This window comes from Syngnathus leptorhynchus, chromosome 13 (assembly GCF_054491065.1).
Source record: "Syngnathus leptorhynchus isolate UIUO chromosome 13, UIUO_Slep, whole genome shotgun sequence".
NCBI classification, from domain to species: Eukaryota; Metazoa; Chordata; class Actinopteri; order Syngnathiformes; family Syngnathidae; genus Syngnathus; species Syngnathus leptorhynchus.
In genome coordinates this window covers 7,424,881-7,449,532 of record NC_141207.1, presented here as the reverse complement: position 1 = coordinate 7,449,532, position 24,652 = coordinate 7,424,881, and the positions used below count along the sequence as shown (strand labels likewise).

At 45.5% G+C, this 24,652-nt stretch overlaps 3 protein-coding genes across 4 annotated transcripts; 1 reads left to right on the top strand and 2 right to left on the bottom strand.

Moving 5' to 3' along the window:
- Positions 1-213: 213 nt before the first annotated feature.
- On the top strand, positions 214-2,358 carry LOC147047274 (E3 ubiquitin-protein ligase RNF170). Its single transcript, XM_085927363.1, has 6 exons — positions 214-291; positions 439-502; positions 755-857; positions 1,227-1,300; positions 1,557-1,667; positions 1,901-2,358. The coding sequence occupies exons 1-6, from the start codon at positions 263-265 to the stop codon at positions 2,198-2,200; spliced, it is 681 nt and encodes a 226-aa protein (XP_085783489.1). The 5' UTR covers positions 214-262; the 3' UTR covers positions 2,201-2,358.
- Positions 2,359-2,530: 172 nt separating this feature from the next.
- pfas (phosphoribosylformylglycinamidine synthase) lies at positions 2,531-9,853 on the bottom strand. 2 transcript variants are annotated; one of them, XM_085927355.1, is made up of 26 exons: positions 9,614-9,853; positions 9,095-9,214; positions 8,820-8,955; positions 8,584-8,689; positions 8,306-8,504; positions 7,514-7,760; positions 7,325-7,449; positions 7,116-7,244; positions 6,912-7,049; positions 6,713-6,841; positions 6,546-6,619; positions 6,319-6,475; positions 6,192-6,253; positions 5,841-6,002; positions 5,547-5,771; positions 5,210-5,440; positions 4,920-5,100; positions 4,770-4,853; positions 4,555-4,710; positions 4,353-4,475; positions 4,116-4,261; positions 3,837-4,044; positions 3,658-3,749; positions 3,312-3,576; positions 3,051-3,191; positions 2,531-2,986 (listed from the first exon to the last, which is right to left on the bottom strand). In XM_085927355.1, exons 2-26 carry the CDS (start codon positions 9,210-9,212, stop codon positions 2,676-2,678), a joined length of 3,945 nt encoding a protein of 1,314 aa, XP_085783481.1. In that variant the 5' UTR covers positions 9,213-9,214; positions 9,614-9,853; the 3' UTR covers positions 2,531-2,675. The 2 variants fall into 2 exon arrangements, with proteins under 2 accessions (XP_085783481.1, XP_085783482.1); XM_085927356.1 differs by having other exon boundaries at positions 3,658-3,746.
- A 300-nt stretch (positions 9,854-10,153) lies between these two features.
- Positions 10,154-24,116, bottom strand: ipo13b (importin 13b). Its single transcript, XM_085928446.1, has 23 exons — positions 23,894-24,116; positions 23,431-23,545; positions 21,012-21,137; positions 20,588-20,944; positions 20,278-20,531; positions 18,595-18,735; positions 18,382-18,523; positions 18,143-18,309; positions 17,957-18,077; positions 17,707-17,854; positions 17,450-17,631; positions 17,353-17,379; positions 17,148-17,282; positions 16,247-16,399; positions 16,069-16,149; positions 15,854-15,991; positions 15,543-15,639; positions 14,027-14,079; positions 12,545-12,611; positions 12,273-12,331; positions 12,119-12,208; positions 11,856-12,037; positions 10,154-11,791 (listed from the first exon to the last, which is right to left on the bottom strand). Exons 2-23 carry the CDS (start codon positions 23,500-23,502, stop codon positions 11,695-11,697), a joined length of 2,889 nt encoding a protein of 962 aa, XP_085784572.1. The 5' UTR covers positions 23,503-23,545; positions 23,894-24,116; the 3' UTR covers positions 10,154-11,694.
- Between the last annotated feature and the right edge of the window lie 536 nt (positions 24,117-24,652).

Genomic DNA, 24,652 nt, shown 5'->3' with positions numbered 1-24,652 from the left:
GTCTGGTTTGGCCTTAACCTCCTGCAGTCATGTGACCAAAGTTGGAATGTCAATATCGTTTTATGGCTTGCGGGATGGTTTTTCCGTGTTAATTTGCTAATCTTACCAGCAGCATGAGTTCAAGGGGTTACTTAGTACTCGCACCATACAAAACTGGAGAGGAGAACGTGGTTGATGATTAACAAGCTGATGTCATATAGGCCACACGACAGCTGGCGAGCCGCATTTCACTTCCTCGTCACTAACTTGCTTCTCCTTCACTATGAACATCTCAAAGATCTCCATGATCAGGTTAGGTCAAACATCCAGCATCATTTTTCAATTTAAATAGAATTATGCTACAGATGGCATCATAAATGGGTTTACTCCGCAGCAGGGATTGGCAACTTAGATGATGGAGAGGATGTGTGTTTACCTTGGTCTCCTGTCATATTACAGATGGCCCCGATTTCCTTCTCAAGATCCAACGGGTCAGGGTCACCCGAGCTCGACCCAAAGCGTGGTAAGAACGTCATCATTTCAGTTGGACTTGTTGTTGTTTATCTTCCTATTATGGAATTGCAATGCAAATGTTAGCTTTTACAGATGCCACATCTACTGTAGATTTGATTTTGGAACAAAGATGGATGACAAACACACAAGCTGTAAAAACATAATGCTGCCGCTCCTTTTTATTGTAGCTCGAACAAGGTCATAGTTGTGTTTTCTTTCCCTCCCATCTACTTCAAGTGATTTTACTGTGTCCCACATTCAGGATTGTCTACAGTTGTGTCCACCAACAAGAGAACGACATTGTCCAGTGTGCCTTCAAGCGGCCAGCTTCCCCGTGCAGACCAACTGTGGTCATCTATTCTGCGGTACGAGATTCAGCGGCTGGTTGTTTGCCATGCAAAATGGCGCTCTACGCTTTGTGTGTTTAATACATCAGTGTGACGCGTGTGGTCTGAGGGCCATCTGTTCACTGATGACCAATTCTTTTTAGCGGACTCGACTGCCATGATGGGTAAAAAAACCCCAAAAAAACCCACAATGATTTGTAATATTTGCACATTTTATAACATTATTTTATTATTGAGATGCTTTTGTGTTTGTTTATTGCAAAGATACATTACAGATCTTTCGATGAATTATAAATGAAATGTTACTTTTAGTAATTTTTTGGGTATAATTTGTTTAAAATGATTTGAATATGTATAATAATTTTCATCTTTTCCCTGTTTTTGCAGCTCCATGTTTGATCGCCTATTGGAGGCACGGGTCATGGTTAGATGCAGTCAACTGTCCCCTCTGTAGGCAAAAGGTACTAAGCAATGAAATTGCGTCTTTATTATACACGGTGAGGCTCTGCTATTTGTGGGGGATAGTGAGTCCATAAATGCCCACTTTGTAATTGCACATAGGTGCCACTAGATGGTGGCAAAGCACTTAAAACAGATCATGGTAAAACATCACTCATCATCACATTCATAAATACCTGAGAATGGAGTGAGAAAGTTCCAAATTTTATAATAATTTAATAAATAAATAAATAAAATACATTTAAATGTTCTACTCAGGTTAGCGTCATGTGTCAACTGTTTAACGAGAGCCGACCGGACCAGCAGTCCAAGGACGTTGTGAGCCAAATAAGCGACTACAACAAACGCTATTCTGGAACGCGCAGACGGGTCAGTACAGAATATTATTTTTTTCATTTTTTAAAATAATTAAATTTGTATTTTCAACAAATTATTTAAAAAAACATTTTTATTGCCAGCGTAACGTTTTTGGAAATTGATTATTTACATTCTGTAGTCAATTTGGCATATATGTTTATGTATTAGGCTTTTCAAAATAAATTTCGACTTGAATCAGTTGCAATGATGCATTCCAAATGTGGACTGCTCCATTCCGTTTCCAGATGCGAGACTACCTGTCGGACGCGCCCGTCCTCCTGCAGCTGGCGTTCCGCAGCCCGGGCACCCCGGGTGGTCTGGTGTGGCTCTTCTTCTTGAGGGTGGCGGTGTGCTGCGCAGGTGCCGCAGTCTCAGCAGCCTCTCCGACGGGTTCCCCGAAAGCACCTCTGTCCCTAAGCGGCCTTTTGGGGCTGCTGGACGACCTGGTGGTGGTGGTCTTGCTCCTTCTGTGCATCCTCAACGTCAATCATCAGATGGGGCCGGAGGGAGGGCGCTCCACCAGCGCCAGAATTGTAGCCAGCTAGAAAAACATTCAATAATTTCCAAATCATTATGTATAATAAATAATCTGCATTCTTCTAATCAGGACCGAACGTTCCTGTAAATATAGTATATTGTGTAAAATGAAACATTTGTTTTCTGTCAAATAAAAATTGTTTATATTATTTCTTTTTATTCAGAATTTTAGAGAAAATTAGTTTTAAATATTTGTATGCTTAACTATTATTAAATTCATAATTACATTAACACCTTACATTTTTAGGTATTCTTTTGAGAACTTTTAATATGTATTTTTTACTTGTTAATATTTTTTTCATTTAAATTGTATTTTTATATTAATAATAAACGTAATGTTTGAATGTTTAGTTTGCAATTTATTTTCTGTCAAATTTCACTTGGACAATCGTTGATTTGTTTTGAAAACAAAATATTTTAAAGGCAAAAAAAATCTAAAAAAAGTCCAGCAGTAACAATGGGGGGCGAAAAACAAAGGTGCATTCAGCTTTTTTGGCTACACCAGGCGGCAGCATTCCGGAACATGCGCAACCATGGCGATGTTTCCAGTTGTGGTCTGAAGCTGCGGGGCGCCCACGGCCACTGCCAGCCCAGCGTGCAACGCTCCGGGTGGGGCATCATGGCCAAGTGCCTGCCATCCCCGGAGCTCAGGCCTGCCACGCCTCGCGGCGAGCCGTTAGGGTTCAGGGGATACTCTTCGGTGGGCATTCCGGCGTCGTCCAGGTAACGGACCGGGGCCAGGCCGCTCGAGGTGATGTCATCGAGAACCCGGGAATTACGGAACTGCATCAAACCTATGAAATTGCGAAATTGTATTCAAAGTGTATCAATGAATCAAGCGTTGGGTCGGCGAGCTACCTTCTCCGTGAGCCACCCAAACGCCCAGAGCCGAGCCTTCCATGCCGGCCAGCCACACGGACGGTGACGCCTGGATCCCCACGGTGACAAAGCGAGACTCGAATCTGCCCGACTTGTTGTGGGTCAGAACCACGTCGGACGCTGGAGGACAAACAAATAAAACAGACAGAGTCGACGTGATGTACCGAATACTCAAACGTGACCTATTAATAGTCCGATATTAGCCTTTTTCAAAATGGAACAAAATAAAATGTATCTCACCTGCGCCATCTTGGCTCTCTCCCACCCATCCCAACAGAGCGAGCAGCTGGCAACCATTGCAAATGCCCAGACTCAGCGTGTCAGGCCTCTGCCGGAAGCGTTCAAACTGGGCTTTGGCGGCGGCGTTGTAGGCAACGGTGGCGGCCCAACCTTTGGCCGAGCCCAGCACGTCGGCGTAGCTGAAGCCTCCGACAAACACGACGGCCTTGAATGGCTCCAGTGTGATGGCGGCTGAGCACAGGTCCTGCATGGTCACGTCCCACACCTACAAACCAGTGGAAAAAAAATGATGCGAATGACAATTTGTAACCAAAGCCAGATTTAATTGAACATCTTGAGCACCGACCTCAAATCCCGCCATGTAGAGAGAAGCCGACATCTCTCGATCGCCGTTGCTGCCTTCCTCCCTCACCACGGCCACACGAGGCTGCGCCGCTGCTTCGACAAAACACATTAGCGGTATCATGATTAATCCACAACTAATCTATCAAATGAAACAATGATTATTTTGATAATTACTCTCACCAAGCTGCTTGCAAGGAGGCATCTCAGATGGATCAAAGGTCACTTTAAAACACGGCTGTGTCCTCCTGGCGAGCCCCTCCTCTTCCTGTTGAACGCAGACCTCGTCGGTCTGCAGGCGCTCCAACCGGAAGCTGGTCTCCTCCCACAATGATCGGAGGACAGGCAAGTGTTCCCTCAGCACTTGTTGTCCGTCCACGCGCACCGTCACCTGGAGAAAGTGCAACCAGATAGAAAGTGATGATGGCAGAGATTTGGGAGATGATGAAGAGGAGGTCTCACCATGGCCTCGGGACCGAAGCCGCTGGTTCTGCCGATGCGGTGACACGCAACGCCGGCATCGAGGAACCTGCGGCGCACGCTTTCTTCATCGGGCTCAGACACCTCCAGAAGAAGACCCAGTTCTTCGCTGAAGAGCAGCTCCAAGACTGCATTGAGGATCAAGACACTTCATTAGGTACACCAGCACACGCTCTGCTCTATTGATAAAGATGCTAATGAGGCGATCTTCTCCCACACCTCCCGGGGCTCCCAGTGACGGTACATCCACGTCCACGCCTCGGTTTCCGGCAAACGCCATCTCCAGTACACAGGAAACGAGGCCTCCGTCGCTGATGTCGTGTCCTGCGCTCAGCAGACCATCTGAGGGGGAGCACGCATTGTATCTCATGACGGCAAATCCTCAAAATGTTGATGATGCAGTTCGAAAATGCAAACTAACCGCTTATTAGTGACTGAGTGATGTTGAAGCAGGCAGCCAGGAGTTGTGGCTGGTCCATATCAGGAGAACAATTTCCAAGCTGAGCGTAGCATTGAGCCAGAGCCGAACCACCCAGACGATGCTGGCCCGGGCTGAGAGGAACCCACAGCAACACACCTGGAGACACGAGTCAAAGGTAAGGACAGAACAACCTCTTTGGTCTTTGTGTGCATTACCTTTGCCATCTGGATCTTCAAGATCAGGCGTGACAGTAGCACTGATGTCTGGACATACGGCGTAGGCCGAGATAACCAGAGCTCCTGAAACACAAGCAAATTAAGGAAAAAAAAAAAGCAGATGGCACAGAGTGACATTTACGAACATACCTGGAGCTTTAACGGTCTCCTTCCCCACACGCGCGGCCATACTCAACGAGTCCTTGCCGCCGTCGATGGCCACACCCAGCTCCCCCATCACCTTACACATGGCTCGGCACGACTCCCAAAGAAGCGCGCCCTCGCCGGGTAGCTTGGCGGCCCACATCCAGTTCCCGCTGCACTTCACGTCCTGGACCAGACGCAAAACATTTTATTCCAGAAAAAGTTACAAATAATCCAAATACTCAAACGTCATAAATACAAATTTATGGTTTTGTCACGAAGAGACGTCGGCTCACCTTTAGCGCAGTGACTCGGGCAAACGTTAAGTTGGTGAGCGCTTCGCCAACCGCCATACGAGCTCCCGCCGCCGCGCTCACCAGCGCTTTGATGGGCTGCTCGCCAATGGCCGTCGCCGCGCCCTCCAAGCCCAACGGCGACAGAGCCACCACGGCCACGTCTGCCAGCGGCGTGTGAAGGGGGCCCACGCACTGTTGCTGGGCCACCAAGCCCGTCACGGACCTGTCCACCTTCATCAAAAGTCGCAAATTAATTGGATTTTTTTTTTTTTTTCCTCGAGCTTCTGAAACGTATTCTTTATTCTTGTATTTACGACACCGTGTAACAAGAACAAACCTTATTGGTCAGGTAGCGTTTGGAGGCCACAGCGGGCAAGCGTAAAACTCGCTCCAGGGCGTCTCTGACCGTCAGCCCGGCGGGGAGCTCCAGCGGCCGAAGCACGGGGCTCAAGCGCTCCATCCTGAACTCCTTCTGGGGCATCTTGCCTAGCACCCATTCCAGCTGTAGGTCCACGGGATGGCGCCCGTTACCGACTGTGCCCTCGTCGTCCACCAACACAATCTGAGGGAAAACAGAAGCTAGGAGTAAATTACAGAAGAAACCTGATAAGTCCCATACAAAGATGTGCACCTTGCCATCGCCGGTGATGTTCCCCACAAAGTCCACAGGACATTTCTCACGCTGGCACACCCTTTCCAAGAAGGCGCGGTCTGACGGGCGTAGCAGTAGGGCGTTGCTTTCCTGGTACTCCGCTCCCCACAACTCCAGCACGCTCAGTGTCGGGTCGCCTTTCTGAAACGACAAAGCGACCAATCTGTCGGATTTGCCGTTTCTCGTCAGAATGAACGGAACCACAATCGATCGGTTTCATTTATACACAGATTGCTTTGTGTGAAACTCAGAACGCCTTCGAACGCTAGCATTGCTGGGTTCAAAAAGTACCTCGAAGCTTTGATGTGATTTTTTTACGTTTCATCTCACCTGGAAGCGGCTGCAGTAGATGACAGCACCGGCAGGCTCGCTCAGCTCCTTTAGAACATTTCCTGGAAATGAAAAAAAAAAAAGTGATTTTCATCATTAAATCGCCTGGGGGAACATTCCCTCCTACCGTTTCCTCCCGCTCCTTGGTCATGAATGCTGCAGATGGGGTTGCCGACACCTCGTTCCAGGCAGGCCCTCAGGGCTCGATTCATCTTCTGCTCCATCTCGGCGTCTCCTCGCTGCACGGCGCCCAAGTCTCTGTCGCTGGAGTTGTCGCCTTGCACCTGTCGGGGGCCAAAACAAATTGGAGAGTTAATATGAAGCCATTGAGCATCACACAACAGCGGCCCGTACTTGAACAGAGGAAGCCGCTCCTCCTCCCACGCCGATTCGATACACCGGGCCCCCAATCTTCACCACTTCCATACCTGAGTGATTAATATTAACGATTACACTAACTTATCACAGCAAACAGATGTGTTGAAATATTTATTAAAAAAAAAAAAAAAATCAAAGTAGACCTTTCTCTGGCTGCTCTTTCTTTACATGTGCATCCTCGATGGAACCGAGTCCTCCGCTGAACATGATGGGCTTAATCCACTCTCTCCGTTCCCCATTGGGCAGCCGCATGCCAAAGGATCGGGCGAATCCTGGTAAATAAAATATATATTTTTTTTCCTGTAGTCACAATTGTGTGTGCAGATGTTTCATCTACCCAACCTGACAGAACCGGCTCTCCAAACTTATTCCCGTAGTCCGAGGCGCCATCGCTGGCCTCGATGGCCACCTGTAACGGCGGGGCGAAGCTGGTGGGGTACTCCCATCCGTCGCCATCTTGCTCCCAAGGAAGTGAGTAACCTGAAGAGCACGTTGGAAGGCGTTAAAGTGCGTGTGTGTGGCTTTGAGAGTCGCTGAGTCTCGGACCTGGTATGTGCAAGTTGCCAAAGCAGTATCCGGCGGTGCCGGCGATGACGTGGCCTCCCCGCCCGGCACTCTGGACGTCTCGTATGCGTCCCCCGGTGCCCGTGGTGGCGCCGCTAAATGGAGCCACGCCTGCGCATTTAATCAAATGAGAAACTTAAGAGACGACAATTGATAAAAAGGTCACATTATTCATTCACAGCTGATCTGACCTGTTGGGAAGTTGTGCGTCTCAGCGGTGAAGATGACATGTCGAAGCGACCGGCGTGTTTCGTAGGGACTGGCTTGCGAAGTATCTTTGAGGTAGAAGCATTCCAGCTCCATGCCTTTGATACCACTAAACAAACACACACACTGAAGTGGTTCACAAACACCCAGTGTGTCGTTTGCTTGTGTCTAACCTGCTGTTGTCGCAGAACTTGATGACATTGTTGTCGTTGCTGTGCTTCTGTGTGTCCATGATGAGACGGAAGAGCGTCTCCTCCTGCTCCTCCCCGTCGATGACCACGCGACCTCGGAAGAACCAGTGGCGGCTGTGCTCGCTGTTGGACTGGGCTAAGTCGAAACACTCCACGCTGGTCGGGTTGCGCTTGATCTTCTGGAACATTGCCGTGTACAAGTCCAGATCCCAGGCGTCAAAGGCCAGACCTATGTGAGGCAGACGAATGAGAGCTTCACTTGGGTTCTTTGACTTCATATTTGTGACTTTGGAAAGTATATCGTGAATATTTGTTTTTCTTCCTCATTTGTTGAAGAAATATTTTCAGTTACTAATTCATGTCATTTGGATAAATTTTCAATCACATTTTTTTTCATCCACTACTTGTTAGAATTATCTGTTACTTTTTTTCAACATTTGTGAATTGTTCATTTAATATATTTACAGTTGTCTAATATTTTCACCAAATTTCCACCCCGTATTTTTTCTAACATTTGTACATTTTCATCATATTTTTGAGTGTGCCATAATAATGGTCACTTCCTCTACGTGTGATCACACACAAGCACGTGCAAGATAATGAGAAGCATGGCGGTGGTGTGACTAGTAATAACATGAGTTTGGGCTCATGTGACACAATTACCTCCACCAGTAGACAGACAGCAATCACACTGAAAAAGGGGCCGTGAAGAAAGAAAAGAAAATTGATATGTATGCTAACGAGGGATTAAACTAGGAAGGGAACTTTTTTTACCCAGCTGGTCATTGGCCTTCTCCAGCGCCGCTCGTCCCCCGCTCAGGACGTCCACCTCAAACACGGGTTGCGCTTGAGCGTCCACGGCGAAGGAAGCGACGGGACGCTCGTAGACGCATTCAGTCATGCTGTCATGCAGGAGGTTGATCAGATTCTTTACGTCCTTCTGGAAGTTGGTTGTGTCCCCATCGTCCTTCGGCTGAAGAAGGAGAAGACACAGGAATTGATCACACAAATATATTGAATGTTATTCCTTATTTCTTTTGAGGCATGCCCACCTTGATAAGGAACCTCCGTGACAATTCTACTCGTGTGATGTCGGCGAGGCCGGCGCTCTGGCAGATGGAGACGGCATTGGTGGACCATGCAGTGGAGAAGTTCAGTCTGAAGAACACATTTTGTAGTTTGTATTGTTTTCTAAACAGGCTGTCTCATTTTTTTTTTAATTACCTTCTCCTTCAAAATATATATTTTTAATCTATGTCAGGAAAAACAAAAAAATACCACACAGTACCTAGGTCCGATCTCCACCAGCGTAGCCCCCTCACCCTCTTTTAGTTTGGGCGTCTCACTGAGCGTTTGTCCCTGTAGCGGCGGTTGGAACAACCAGATGAGGACCTCCTTGTGTTCTGCACTCAGATTGTCGCTTCCTGCCGCGCACAGAGATAATTATCATTATTGATACAGACTATGAAAAGTCTACACACCCCTGTGCAAATGCCATTTGCACAGTTGTGTTGACTTGATGTCTATTTGGAGACAGGTATTTGTTGTTTATTTAGCACTTACCCGTCAGCTCCACGTTGTAGCAAAGCTCCGTGGAGATGGACAGCCTGGGGTAGAGCTTGACCGCCTGCTGAAGGCTCCGCCCCTTCACCTCACCGCCATAAAATCTCACCACAGCCATGACTGAAAAATGAATAGGTTGATAAATGTTGAAAAATATTTGATCTGGGACATCATATTATTTCATTTGATCATTGTGTCTAAAATGTCAAATAAGCGTGTCACACACACGATGAGGTCTCACACGCACACAACTCAGAAACACACACTAATAGCTACACACACTAAACACTCTCACACATAAACACACGTGATGGCAGAATTCACACGACTTCACATACTTTTCTCAGCACAGTACAACATTGTATATTCTTCTTCTGATACTGAACGACTAGCAGGAGATCAACGAAGGCAATTTACTATCTTTAACTTTTTTGGGGTAATTTAACGCCATAAGTTATGATACAAGCTAAACTAGCTGCTAGCATAGTCTTCCTCTCCAAAAAAAGTTAGCTAACTTACGTTTAAGTGTGAGTGAGCTTTTCTTTTCGTCCCCTAAGAAGGTAACGTGTAGTTGGGAGCGAGGTGACGACGTGACGGTGCTGGTCGGCACTGTGGTGGAGGCTGACAGAATGGATGGAAAGCGGGTGACATCCGCGTGGACTTCACTTGGAGAAGCGGACAAGGAGGTGCTGCTCTGCGCAGGCGCAGTGATTATCTCGAGGAGCGAAGAAGGATGACGACCTTGTGACACTTGAACGCATCACGGGCCACAACAGAGGAGAATTGATCGAGTTTATCGCCACCAATAAATCAGTTAATGGTCGATTTTTTTTATCATCTAATCCAATTGTTTTGTAGATTAATATTTTGCATTATCTCACAACATTTTGCATTTCCATCTATTTTTAATTTTCCAATATTTGCCTTTTTTTTTTTTAACCTTTCTGCACCAATGTACTTTTTCCAATACATGTGGACTGTATAAAATAATGTTCAATTTTACAATATTTTTATCACTGTACATTTAGAAAACATTAAATCAAGAGTCAGCTGCAGTCTTAGATATATTTAATAAATTAAAGCCAAGGTACAAAAAAATGTACATTTCCAACCCTCCCTCTGATTCACCACCAACTTCATCTTTCCCCTCAGACATATGAGAATCCAGTCCGTGACAGTTCATATACAAACTCCATGGACTTTCCAAACGTTGAAGAGGTCAATAGTCCCGAAAGCCACGTCGCTCTTCCCCCACTGAACACAAACACATGCTACATGTCTGCAGGCACCTCGGGTAAGACAGCAGGATTAGAGTGTGGATGGGAGTAGATACATTTTGAATGCTGATGATGGTCCTTCTTCATGGATATTCATGACCTCCGATCCCGATTTCAATTTCGTCTGGTGAAAAGTGAGGCTTGAAGAAATGTCTTTTTATGATGGAGTGAACAATGAGGAGGTTATGGTCGTGTACTTGTAGGTCCAATATAAGTGCGGTGGACGAGTGTGTAAAGATGCAGCTATGAACTTGCACAGTCAAAAATATGCTGCAGAAATATCTAATAATATGCACAACTTTGATTCATTTCATCACTGGTGCAAGGGGTGGGGAAACCTTTTTTTGGTGGCCCTAAAGTCTGAGCATATTGAAATTTGGAAAGTGGCAAGATTGGGTTGCATAAGAAATTTGAGAAATGTCGCTTGATAATATTTCAATTGGATAAAATGGCAAAAATTGTCCATGCGGTCATTTTTTCACATTCATAGTTAAGGACAATTCATTTGGGCAAGGGTTCCAAAATAGAATCTTCAATGAATCTGACGCACGTTTGAGAACGTGGGAGGAAGTCAGAGAACATGCAAATGCCACACAGGAAAGATTCAAACCCTGATCTTCTGAACTGTGAAGCGGATAGGCCAACCACTTGTACACCATGCTAAAAAAATTCAATTTTATGAAAATTTGCTCTTTTTTTTGTGTGCCTGTTACAAGACTTTAGGGACACCGAGTTATTGTCTTCTGCTAGCCTTTTTTTCAATGAAGAAATAAGGAATGACGATTCATCGGGCTCTCGCAGTTTCCCCGCCTCGCTTTTCCCAGAGTTCCCTTCTCGTCCTTTAGTTTCAAACACGTACCGCGCTCAGAACTTGATCATTTGGCAAGAGCAGGTATCACGGGGTGGTCCGGAATACCCCCCCCTCCCCAAACATATGACATTTACATCACGTCCTCCCCAGTAGCAGCACGACTTCCTCTTTCAATATATAAAGATATCATATATGTATATTTATATATAAGTCATCCTGAATGAGTACGTCTAGTAGCTACGTTACGATACCATTTTCATTTCACAGGAAACCACAGGAAGATCAAGAGAAGGCCGAATGACACACCGGCCCAATTTGGAGGGATCTTGCAGTGAAAGGAATTTGGAGGGGGACACGAGGCAGCATGCTGGGAAGCTGGAGGACGGAAAAAAAAAAAAAAAAGAGCCTCCCTAAAAGCCACAAGGGTGTTTGTTCGTTAAAAGGGGTCCCACGTCTTGTCCCGTCATCAATTCCTATGTCGTCTGTCGGGGGTTTTGTTTTGTCCCCGGAGCTCAGTACTCGGCGGCGTACTCGGTGCCGTGCAGGCCTCGGCAAAGCAGCGTGAACTCCTTGACGATTTCCTTCACCCGCCGCTTGTTCACTCGCTCTCTATGTGGAAAAATAAAGGTTCGAGCTTGCCATATTGAAACTCGGAGTTGACTCGAGGCGCTACCTGAGTATCTGCTGGGAGAAATGATCCTTCTGCGCAGACGTGACCCGCGACGACGGGAAACCCGGCGGCTGCAGCGCCACCTTCAGCCACACGGCCAGCAGCGAGAAGCAATGCTTGTTCAAACTGAACAACACCTCTGCGAATTGGTCCATCAGGTTCCGAGAGGCTCCGCCTCCGATACCCTGGACAAAGTAGGGGGGGGGATTAACATTTTAATATCGACCTACTTTTTGTTTACATGTAGAACATGAAATATTGGTCACCTCAAGAAGGGCCTGGATCAGGAGTTTGCCGTCCTCCTGCAACAATCTGGCCACCGGGGGCACGTCGGAACAGCGTGGCAACAGCTCAGTCTGAAATGGACGCAAAGCCGTCAGCAAGGAATCTCCATCATCTCACAGGAAGGCTCGCACTCACAAAGAAGAGACATGTCGACTTGACGGTCGGAGCCTCGGGAAACTTTAACGATAGAATCCCTGCGAGTTGGGGGGAAAAAATAGGATAGATGTTACTAGGAAGAGGTTTTTATGTCAATAAAAAATATTTTTGTTTTGTATGAAATATTTATCAGGATGGCTAAAAATTTTTGGATTAAAATCATGATCCTTAAAAGAATTAGGGAAATGGTTCTACATTTCCTTACTGTATCCAATTGGAAGCAAAATTCTGAAAGCCAACGTTCAACCTACCACAGTGGTAAACAGCTTTTACGTCCAGACTCTCAGACAAGTACAAATCGGGCTTCCGTTTGAGGGCCTAAGAGGCAAACAGAAGCGTTAGGGTGGCTTGATTGACACGGGGCGGTGAAAAAATATTTCCATTCCTACCTGCCTGGTAGTCATATCTGACAGCAACGAAGGACTGAAAACAGATCTGGCTACCAGGCCGCAGTGCTTGCTCGACTATTCCAAAAAAAACTTCAGAGAGAAATGCTCTGACGCACGACTCCGCGAATCAACAAATTGAAACCAAAACGTTTGAAAAAAAAAAACAAAAACAAAAAAAACCTCAAGTCAAAACTAAATGCAATGCTACGTCATTTTTTGGATGTGTGTGTTTTTGGTTGAAATATGCAACAAAAGTGTGCAGGTAATCGACATGTGCAGATAACGAGAAATACAACTCATCTCATAAACAACTCATTCAGGATGGAGGAGAGAGGGAGAGGAGAGGAGGAGGAGAAAGATGGAGGTCAGATCTATCCAAAGATAGAAAACAAAAGGGAGAGGAATGAAGACAATAAGAAAAAAAAAATAAAGAATTATAATTTGAAAAGAACAGCCAAATTGTCTGAAGGGATTAACATTAGAGTTGAATATTAATTCTTTCGGGGGGCTCCGATTGGCTGTGGGCTGGAATGACCGAAGAGGAGGCCACTCAGAGACTAAGCAGTCACCTTTGAGGGATTTTCGACAAATAAAGATTTACGTGGAATCTTAAAACGAGTCGATGCTTAATCAATTTAAGTTACAGCTTTTGAGTTTGCTTGTTCACGGCTTTTCTCCGGGGGACTACGGTGGAAGTTCACTGAATACTAAATTGTCCATTTGAATGTAAGTGCAAATGCTTGTCTATAAATATCCTTGGGGGATTGAAGAGGAAAAAAAAAAAAAACACCCAGTGGCAGTTGTTTTTAAAGCCGAGTTCGCCATATTGCTAGTTGTTTGAGAGCATTTCAAATGATGCTTGAAATCATTTGTATAATAATGATTGATGCTAATGTTTGGGTATAAAACAACAAAAACAAGGAATCTGTGACTCTTTGGACCATTTAAAAATTTTCTAAATTAATGGATTAATTTGACCAAGATGTTTATTAATCACTGTAGCTTGGATCTTTTTATACCGTACATACACAAAATTTGTTCAAGTATGAGGTGGCTAAACTTTTTCCGATTTCTCTCTTTCAAAAATTGACAAGTCAGTAAAAAAAAAAAAAAAAAAAATCTAACTCCAGTCAAGGTACCATTGATCCCCCCCCAAACTGGCCACGATTGATGTGACAAGGTGACTGTTAGAATGCTGAGCATTTGAGGTGAAAGGTCATTTGAAAGCCTTACTCTATGTGACGGGGTTTTTTAAGGTCCAAGATGAGAGGAGGAGAAAAGGACAGAGAGAAACAGAGGAAGAGAGAAACCCAAAGTGAGTGAAATAAGTAACCAAAAACACACCTGAGCTTGGAGTTGCATAAATGAATCAACAATATCAGGATGATCCCTGGGTCCTAAAATATAATAAAGATGAAACTTAAGAAATCAAAAGAGAATAAGAATAATATACAAACAGCAACGGAACAGATTCAACAGTCATGTGGAACTCAAAAGAGAACTCAAAAGTAGTTCATTGAAATAATTCACATGTGAGTAAAGAACAAAGAGGGGCGGAAGGGAAGGGAAGGGGGGCGGGGCAAGGGATGAAGCGTTGGCAAACTCTTGGAGGGACAAAGAAAGAAAAGAAGACGGAGGAGACATGGGTCTGTTTTCGACAAAGAAAGAGAGGAACAGAAGAAACCTAAGAAAGAAAAGTGGCTTTGGAGTGGGAACCCAGGAGGCACCTCTGTTACTGTGACACTTTGGAGGGATGGGGACCGAGCCGCTCACCTTGAAACGCATGCCGTGTATAAAAAAAAAAAAAAAAACCAAATATTTCAGAATAAACAAAGCTTGTGTTTCAGCTGTCAGCGGATTCCCCTTCGCTCCAAAGAAGAACCCTCAGTGCGAAATTATTAGTAATATTAATTGCTGGACACAGACCACTAGACATTTCTTTTCAAACCAATTACAAACATAGAAAAACAAAATGATGCACATCTGGAAAAAAATACAATTTCAGTGAACAATGGCTTGAGACTGACAGCTTAAAATTAATGTTGCAATGACCGACGTCTGTAGTGAGCGCCCAGCTTTAGCTGTTCCCACACTCCAAACATATTTTAGGCTCAGCAAAGCAAAACCAAGCCCTCCCTGCAGCTCTACACACACACACAAACACACACACACACAAACAAACAGACACACTAACTACAGAAGGAACACGGGGCTTATTCAGATGGCCGCCAAGCAGCTCGAGTAGCGCCGTATTCAGCGTTTACATGGCCGCCATATGAATAATCGAGCGCAGCTATCTCGTCTTACTGAAGAAAGGCACCTGCTCAGAAAGGAAAGAGTTTGAGGAGTCAAGGGGTGAGGCAGCCATTGCGGAAGCAATCGAAAGCAGGGAGGCAGGAGACAGTGGTGGAGGTGGGAGGGGTGGGAGGGGTGGGTGGCAACATAAAGGGGAAGCGGGAGAGGCAGACGTCTTTATTTCGTGTTCGGTGTCTGGCCTGAGTTCCCCAAAATCCCTTTCCAGGCTATATTGGAATAATTACAGTTGCTGGACACAACATTAGGTACACTTTCAAACACTAATCAGTATTATTATCTTTGTGAAGGCAGAATTTCCCTCATTATGCTGTGCAAGTGTAGCAAGTGCTGAATATTTAACACAAAATATTGACGTAAACATTTCAACGCTCATGTTTTCGCACGTCCCGGTCGGCACGGCAGCGTTACAACATCACTATCGCCACGGTGTTAAAAAAAAAAAAAAAAAAAAAAGTCTCTGTAGAGGACATTAATTATGAATTGTGTTTCACTTTTGGATCGTGTAAAATGAAAGGCAACGTTTCACAATATTACCAAGCCCTACCTTGCTGGAAGATGGACAACGTTACAGATGTAACCAGCTCAAATAGAGCCTTGATGGGTGGAAAATGCTCAGTTTGGCTGGCGAAGATGTGGACCAGCTGAAAGAAAAATAAAAGAAAATAATTTAAAAAAAAAACTCAGATGAACCTGTGTTACGATCCTTTAAGATCTCCAGTGGTAGTCATTTGGTTATTTTTAGAAACGACCACACAGACAGAGTTGCCCTGGCAACCGATGTTCTGAGACAACGTCAGAGGAAGTAGCAGACCAGACAAAGGGGAGAAATAAGAAAATAAAAAATAACACAGCTACCTGTCGTGTAAGGTCGAGGGCCGAGGCTTGGGGAATGGTGCTGTACATCTGTCCGAGCATTTGGCTCAGCTGCGACACCATGGGGGCAAAGTTATGGAGCAGCGTCTTTACCGACTTCTCGAAGATGGCGCACACGGCCTGAGCAGCACACGTGAAAGTCGTTCAACCCACAATGTCACCGAATTCCAACAGGGTGAGGAAAGGAGGAGACGCACCTCGACCACTTGGGAGTCGTTCAGCCACTTGCTGAGCACGTTCTGGATGAGGGCAAACACTTGCTGCAGGACCACCACCACCTGAGGGGGGGGGGGGGCGCACACAAAAGCATCGTGAGATCTCACTGGTGGAAATAAAACATAAAGCTAACTATGGAAGATTTAGACAAGCGCTGACCGGGTTGGGTCCAGGAGGGGGCGGGGCCGTTTTGACAGGCGCAGCTGAGCCGTCGACCGATTCGTCATCCTGTTTGCTGATGTCAAGCGTGGTGAACAAGTTGGACAGCAGCCCCAAGATGTGGATGATCGCTAATTTATTGGACGGATTAGGCTGAGAGGAGAAACGAAAGAGACAGAAAACCACTTTCATTATTAGATTAAAAAAAAAAAATAGAAAAGATATTTAAAAAAAAACGTTTTAATTAATACAAATAAATAAAAAAATATTCAACATACAGTGGAGAGGAACATCTTAAATTCTAATGTTTTACTTTTGTTGTCATTACAAAAATGTACTTTAAATTAAATAGACGTCTTAGCAATTGAGTTAAGAAAGCCATCTTTGGTTCATGACTAAGAAGTCCCCCTGCCTAATTGGATTACTTTCGCATGACTTGCATTTATCTTAATGAGGCCGCATTAGCGCAGCAGTAGACAAGTGGGGAACACGTGCTCATGAGTAGAAGAAGTTGTTTTGCAGGCTATTTCTCTCGGGATCCACATCCAGCCACACCTCATTCCCTTAATGACTTGGAGTTTGACTCACTGCTGTTTCCATGGCGATGTGACGCGTTACAAAAAGGGCCATGCTTTATTCGAATAACAAATATTGACTCGGAGGTTGAAGGCCTGCCCACTAGGAGCCACTATTTATCCGCTATTTGTTTGGAACTGATTTGCCAGTCTGATGTCACGCTGACAAAGCAACCGAGAGACAGTAAACAACAGCGACGAGGATCGATGAGGTTGTGTGTTACTCTGCGTGTGGGTAGACTGCCGACAAAGACAGAGGCAAAGATTCATCTTGGCTGACGTAGCGGATATTAAAAAGGCATTTTTTTTTTTTTTTGTCCACCCACCGTCTCCTCCGCCAGCTTCTCTAGTTGTTGGATGTAAGGCGTGATTAGGGAATGAAGATTCCTCAGAATTTCCTCCACGGGCAACGCAGACAGTAGAAAGCCCAACGCTTGCATCAGCCACATGCACTGACTCGTCTAGAAAAATAAAGTAGGTCATAGTTGTGTTATTATTTTAAACAAAATCAAAAACAGACCATAAACTGACCTTGTGGATCTGCTTTATTAAAACCTCCTGTAAAAAACAACAACAATAGTGAACACAATGAACATGAATGTGGTCATGAAGTAGAAAACAAACGCACCTGAGATACGGCTACAATGTTGGTGGCATAAGGCGGCAGGTCGCTTTTGCACTCGCGGCAGATCTTCTTTAGCGTGGAAACGGACGAGACGGAAAGGTCCGGGTTGCCCAGAGCCTGCAGCACCAGGGGCAGGACGCTGCTCAGCATCACCGGGTGGTCGGCCAACCATTCAGCCAAAGCGCCTGGTACCGGGATTTAAAGTCAAGCACCGGCACCCCTCTGGGTTAAAGTTCACCACCGGTGGCGGCGAGTCTCACCTATAGTGAACATCACCGTGTCGGCCAGCTGAACGTTGTTGATACTGATTCTTGGGATGAGGCCTATGAGGCCCGGAATGACATCGGAGTAATTGACGTCTATCGTCTCCGCGATGGACTGGAAACCGTACAGCAAAGCTTCTGTGTGCTGGAATAAAAATGGTGTATTTTTAACAGTGCTAATAAGCTAGTCACATCTTTTTGTTTTTAACTTTCTCAAATCTGCTACGAAACACAGCGTCCCGCCCACCTGCCACGACGTGGGCTGCTCTGTATTCGTCAAGAGTCGTCCCAGTTTGTCATAGAGATTACTCAGGAGCTCGGCGCCCAGCATCTCGTAGACGTACATGAGCGTGTCAGAGATGTCCACCCTGAAGGAGAAACTACTTTTAGTCTCTTTCCCAAAAAACAAACAAATCCAGAGTGCCCAACAAACCTGTAAATACGAAATTGCTCCTTCTCATCCGAGGACCAGGATGCGTACTCTTGATCCGATGGGAATTGAGCTTTGTGGAGCAAAACATCCACTAGCTGGAAATACACCGGCCTGTACACTTGTAGGTACACTGCCTGCTTATTTGACTCGAACGACATGATTTCATCCTTGAAGGTGATAAAAGACTATTTTAAGTGGCGGACGCAACACTGCTGAGATGGTTCCGCGTGATGCCTTACTTGTAACGTGTACCAGAAGGTGAGTGTGAGCGAGCTGGTGGTCTCATTGACCGGGTAGTGTCCCGGGATGCCCGTGCAAAACATGATCATGTTGACTAAAGCCAGGAAGCTCTGCCAGTGATCCACCTGCTCCAGCAGAATCCTGAATATGGTCGACCATAAATCATAAGTCATCATTTGAAGTGTGTCTATATTGTTAAGGGTTAGACCAACCTGGAATGGTTCTCTCCCAACGTGACAGCAATGCGGCAAATCCCGTGGCAAGTCTCCATGTCGCCGTTCTGGACGGCCTCTCTGAGCTGCTCCTGGAGTGCCAGCACCGGCGGGACCAACTTCAGTAAGGTGTTCACGTACCTAGAAGACGCAAAGACGTGAAAGTTAACAACCGTCGAGGACACACAAATGGTCCGACTTTGTGTTCTATTGAAATCAAAGCAACTGCTCGGAGTAATAACAGTTATCGGTCTGTTGGCTCGCACGACATCTACGGATATCCTCAATGGCGTCATGCGATAGCGTGACATTTAAAGATCAAGCGTATGCGTGTCCAAATGTCACAGACCATGTGTGTTTACAAAAAATAAAAATCGAAAACAACAACATTACGCATATATGCAGAGGGAGCACGAGGGAGATGAAGGCGTGCATTTATGCCAATGGACTGAAATCGAAATGAGCAACTCTGCGAGTAGCACTTAACGAGTCATTTATTTTTAACCGGTGCGAGCTATAAAGTTGTGACTCATGTCCTAAAAAGGACAAATGAAGCATTTTTTTTTGTTGTTTTGCGGAGGGGGGGGTGATGTTTTTTCTTTGTGCTCCAGAACCAATAAATCAATTCATTTTATTTTCTAACGCCCAATTATTGGCATTTAACTATCAAAAGATCTTACATACTATTTCCCTTTTAATGAAAAAAGGAAGCCTGACATGAAGTGGGAAGGGGGGGGGGGGTCAGTTTCGGTCTCCTCTCGACTACTCCCTGTTGCGATCCCCTCTGCAATTACCTCGGAGACGGGAGGAGGGGGGGGAGGGTTGCCTGGCAACAGGATGCGGCTGCACCAATCGCGTGCCCTCCAATGAGTTGATTGTGATGAGTTTAAACAGAGGGAGAGAACCCGAGGCGTGGCGGGGAAGAGGACAGGAGAATAAATATCAATCTATAGATTTCTCAGGGATGTAAAAATGGTTTGAGAGCCTTTACATTCGCATTAAAAGTGATTGATCGGCGTTTAGATCCTTCCTAGTCTTAGAGCAGAGGTAAGAATCCACCCCCCATCCCCACCTCCACTTCCATCCTTTTGCAGAGAAGGGGTAAGGATTATTCAACACATCTGAATCGACTGGTCGCGATGACATCTCGCCCCGGCTCTGTAACTATAGCGACGCCAGCCAACCAAGACATGCCGCTCGCTTCCTCCAACCTCCCCTTTTGCCTCTCCTCCCCCCTTTTAGCTGTCAACATGCCCCTGCATCACATCCCTCCCGCCTTTATGCCCAGCCAGTGCCCACCCACCCTGTCTCCTCCGAATGAAGTTATAACGCTCACAATTCTCCGAGGCAATTTTTTTTCCCATCACTACCATGACATGTTTCAAGCTGTTTGAGTTGAAATCTCAATTGTAGAATTTAGAGTTATTTGTTTCATTTATTAGAGTTTTTATTTTTAATTACTTTTATTTTATATACATTATATGTTCATATATATTATAATACATATTTTTTTTAATCTTTATTACATTACAATTTTAAATACCATAATTTGTTTTAATTGAGACATCATAGGGGAGTAGGGCCTGACCGTTTAATGGTTGGCTAATTATTAGGCCTCTGCAATAATAATCATAATAATGATCATAATAATAATCTGCCAGTTTTGCGAAATAACCTTCTCACCTTTGGGAGTCTGGCTGTGAGATGGCGTTGACCAGCGCCTCCACAGCAGTGTCAAAGAGTTCTGGGTCGGGCAGGGCAACAAAGCAGTCGTGCACCAGGGCTTCGCTCTCGCTGAGCGGCACATCCAGCAGCACCCAAGACGACAGGCAGCGTAGCACTCGGGCCTTCACCGCCCCGGGGCTGTCCGTCCGTCGCAGCAGCTGCTGCAGCAGAGGGCAAACGGACCCCCACTCCCGGCCCAGTGCACCCCGAACCTGATGAGAAGAATATTTAGAATTTGTTGTGCTGTGGTAACAACTTTGAATCATACCTGTCCCTTTCTGTACTGCGGCAAGCGGCTGGTCTGGAACTCCTCGGGAAGAACGGTGAGGAGCTCCAGCAGTGCCAGGCAACGCGCCCGCCCGTCAATCCCTCCGCCCTCTTCCTGGAACACCCTCACCATCTCGGACACGGCGCCGGGCCAGGCCTCGGGCATGGTGTTGAGCGCCAGTGACGCCAGCGCCACGCACAGCCGCGTCAGTACCATCTTGGCGCCCGAGGAGAAGCAGGCGATCTGAGTGAACAGCTGGCTTTTCAGCGACTCGTACTGGTCGCTGGGGATGTCCGACCAGTAGCGGGAAATCTTGGTGTGGAGCGCGCTGGCACCGAAATACTGGATCTCCGGCACCTGTGCAGTAACGTGATGAATGTTGAATTTTATTCCTATGCGTGTGACGGTGTGTGGATTTTTATACCTTGTCTGGGCTGAGAAGAGCCCAGCAGAACTGCCAGGCCTGAGGAGACACCTGGGCCTGCATAAGCCATTTCTGGGCCAGATTCTTGTTGTCGATGTTGGGATCATAATACAGCTGGTGGAGGGCCTGCCAGCAAAAGGCAAACAGAGGATAGTAAAAAGCTAATTAAATCACTTGAAATATTCACAGTTGAAGTTTACACAAATGCACTATGAGATGAAAACACACTAAACTTTTTCTGTTTTACCTTACGACAATGAAACTATTTCAGTTTGAAAAATAAAGGGTCTCTCAATATTTCTATTCTTGGCTATTTTACTACATAACGGCTCCTTTTTATTTCACCAGTTCCACTTGACATAAAAATATAAAACGGCAACAACATTGCTTACTAATATCCCCAAAAAGCCCCGAGCCACTTTTTTTTTTTTTTTACACGATTAGCAGAAAAAAAGCATTGACCTAAAAAAAATAAAAAAAAATGGCGCTCACAAGAACAGCTGCTGAGTGGTACACAAAGCAGCAAGGACGTTTGAGAGCAGTCGAGATGAATGATGGCCTCGGAACGCTTACAGACGCAAATTCGCAATAAAAGCCACCGAACCGTTCATCATTAAAACCACGGACAGGTTTGACGATGCGATAATGGAGCACCGACTGAGCTTTAATATTAAAACGATACAGTGTATGAAATGACAATAAAGGAGACCAAAGTATAAAGCAGCTCTTGTAATCTTACATCGTTGTAGCAAGCAAATTTGCAGTAGGATGCTTTTGTGAGTCAGCACCTCTCTACTTTCTCATTCCACCAATTGCCCTATTAGAGTTAAACGTAGCAACGCGGTGCTGCGGGATCATTAGTGCAGCTCACCGGCCTCACTCCAGATTTAAAGAAGACGTGTAGAAAACAGTTTCCAGGCAGAGCCCTGACTATAGTGACTTAATGGCGAGACATCTACGGGGTTGATCACGTATCGTTCGTAATGTGAGCCCGAGGTCGTTTTGACGCTATCAAGCTACAAACGGCAGGACCGGCCCGTGCCACCTGGCTGCACCTGAGTACAAGCGGGTTGTTGGCAGAACGGCCGTTGCGAGGCGGAGGAGTGGTGACAAAAGTGAGAAAATGTCCCCTTGGTCACAGCCTCGCCATCTGCTCTCACATTAAATTGCGCCAAGTGACGAGCAAAACGCAAAACAGGCAGCCGTAAAGGATCTTTTTAACGGCGATGTCGTAAGGGTCCAATTTATTTTTAGCACAGTAACACATTACAACATTAGACGATGTCATTCAAACATCCCCACAGAATGCTAATGCTAAGTGTCGTGCCCTTCACTTGTCTTTTGCTTTCAGAGGTCAGGTCAGTATGTGTGTGGCTGGCGAGTGAGGACAATGTAGAACGTTGTGTGTCGGACAGAAGAAAGAACAAATGCGTGGCCGCCGAGCCAGGAACCATCATCTCCGGGCGCTATGTACACAAAATGCTTTGCCACCATCTTGTGGCATATTAATACCCAAAAACTAGGTTGAAGTCAATTGAAGAACTTCATTTAGATAAAAGTAGTGCTTGGTTTATATGGTTCACACCACCCACATCAGGTACTTTCACTATAGATCAATTGAATCAATTATTAATGAACCTGACAGACATATTAATTATGTACGCACTGGTTACTTGGTTGCTAACTGGATTGGGAAAATGACAGCAAAGGTCCTCGAAGATGTTAAAATGAAGGAGTACAATTGCAACATCGTCATCCTCCATGTATGCCCCCACTCCCATCCATTTCTGCACATTACTCTGCTCACACACACACCTTCCGGCCTCCATCCTCCCCCACCCAACCCTTCAGTAGCGTCTGTGGCCACCCAGCAGGGAGATTTATGGCCGCAACACGACACTACACACAGTTCACCACCCTAAATCAATTTTGTGCAAAATGGTGGATGAAGAGGCATGACTGTTGCTTTAAAATTTAAAGATGTTAGCAACTCAGTAGACCTCATTTCCGCCAGCATCACAGAATATGTAATGGCCAAGTAATTTTGTCCCGGGTTAGCGATTGTTTCAGTTTTATGCAGGCTGATTTTATGCCATTTGAATCGCGTTTTTTTTTTTTGGGGGGGGGGGGGGGGGGGCAAGTGACGTCATTTAAAAAGTCAGTCTTGACACGTTAATGTGCATTTGTGTTTCTTAACAAGTGTGGAAGATATGCTTAAGTTTACCTTGTGAGCTTCTCACAAGCTATTTAATGATGACATTTTTGAGTCGTATCGGTTTTGTTTAACAACACAGAGTAAAGATGCAGACTGTTTGGTTACAAGCACTCATATGCATCTTTGGTCAGAAATCTTCATGCACACTCGCACAATACAACATGACGATCACTCAACACAGAGCCAAATCAATTGCCTCCTTACCTTTTCAACATTCTCCACGGTGAAGTCCAAGGCGTCTTGTGTATTTGCTATCCGCCCCGGCGTCTCCATCATAGTAACCCCTTCTGGGGCACGGAGCTGTCAAATGTCCCCAAACCTTTTAATATACGCACAGAGGGGGGAAAAAACGTATAAATCCTCAAGTGAAAGTAAGATAAAGTAGTATCACAACTGCTAGTAATTGGTAATCGGTGGGAATAGTGGGACACTCACCGGCGTGCTAACACTAGCACACCCGACTTGACAGCGGGGAGCTAACCGATGCTAACGATAACCCATTGGAAACATTCAACACTGCTAGCGAAGAGGCTAACTTTAGCAATGCATGCCTCCCGATACGACACTCGCCATCACTAAACCACAAACATGATACGCGCGAATAATTAGTAGGAGTTCGTGTTGTTGCCTTTGACTATTATCCCAGTTATAACGAGCTTTTCCATACCTTTGCGTCCGCTGGGGGAGAGCAACGATGCGGGCTGGCTGCCAGCTTGATGCCGCTGCTTTGCTTTTGCCTCCGATTCGGAACTCTCTGTGCTGCGTTACAGTGCTGTAGGAACTCTTAGTGTCATCCCGCCCAGCAGCACCGTTCACAGCTCAAAGGCTCGCGTTCCTGATTTTGACATCATTCGGGTTTTTGTTTTTATTGGACAACATTACTGTATATGGATTACCCGAAATTATCACGGTGGTAATTTTGATAATACAATGACGTCGTTGGTGGGCGCGATTCAATTAAGCAATTTTGGCTGCGTTCAAGTACTGTTGTAATCCTGTGGATTTACTAACCAAAACATCCAATTTTCCAGTAAATGGTGCAAGTTACTTTGTCAATTTTGTAGGTATTTAAAGTTTAGCCATCTAACTTGCATTAGTTCACGGGAAGATCGGACACATTCAATATGACGGACGTAAATGCGTACCCAAGCAAACGGGCAACGAAGACCAGCCAAATCTTAACCATGGGGCAACAGCGTCTCTTGGTGGCCAAAGTTTGACATTACAAGACGAGTCATGATTTTTTTTTATTTCTCACAAGATTGAAATGAGACGTCTTTACAAAAGCACACTATTATAATTTTTTTTTTCATTTTGAATGGATTAACTCAGCTCTGTTGAGACGAATCTGACCTTTAGGCCAGTCAAAGTGTGAGCTCAGCGGGCTATTTTTGAACCGGGAACACGTGGCACAGTTTCTGGTAAA

Coding starts and splice junctions, on each gene's coding strand:
- LOC147047274 (XM_085927363.1), top strand. CDS start 263: ATGAACATCTCAAAGATCTCCATGATCAG. Junction 292..438: donor TCAAAGATCTCCATGATCAG/GTTAGGTCAAAC, acceptor GTCATATTACAG/ATGGCCCCGATTTCCTTCTC. Junction 858..1,226: donor CTGTGGTCATCTATTCTGCG/GTACGAGATTCA, acceptor CTGTTTTTGCAG/CTCCATGTTTGATCGCCTAT.
- pfas (XM_085927355.1), bottom strand. CDS start 9,212: ATGGCTGTGGTGAGATTTTATGGCGGTGAGGTGAAGGGGCGGAGCCTT. Junction 6,254..6,318: donor CCAAGGAGCGGGAGGAAACG/GTAGGAGGGAAT, acceptor TTTCATTTCCAG/GAAATGTTCTAAAGGAGCTG. Junction 4,854..4,919: donor GGAGACCGTTAAAGCTCCAG/GTATGTTCGTAA, acceptor CTTGTGTTTCAG/GAGCTCTGGTTATCTCGGCC.
- ipo13b (XM_085928446.1), bottom strand. CDS start 23,502: ATGATGGAGACGCCGGGGCGGATAGCAAATACACAAGACGCCTTGGAC. Junction 18,736..20,277: donor TCACAGCCAGACTCCCAAAG/GTGAGAAGGTTA, acceptor TGCGTCTTCTAG/GTACGTGAACACCTTACTGA. Junction 18,524..18,594: donor TTGGGAGAGAACCATTCCAG/GTTGGTCTAACC, acceptor GACCATATTCAG/GATTCTGCTGGAGCAGGTGG.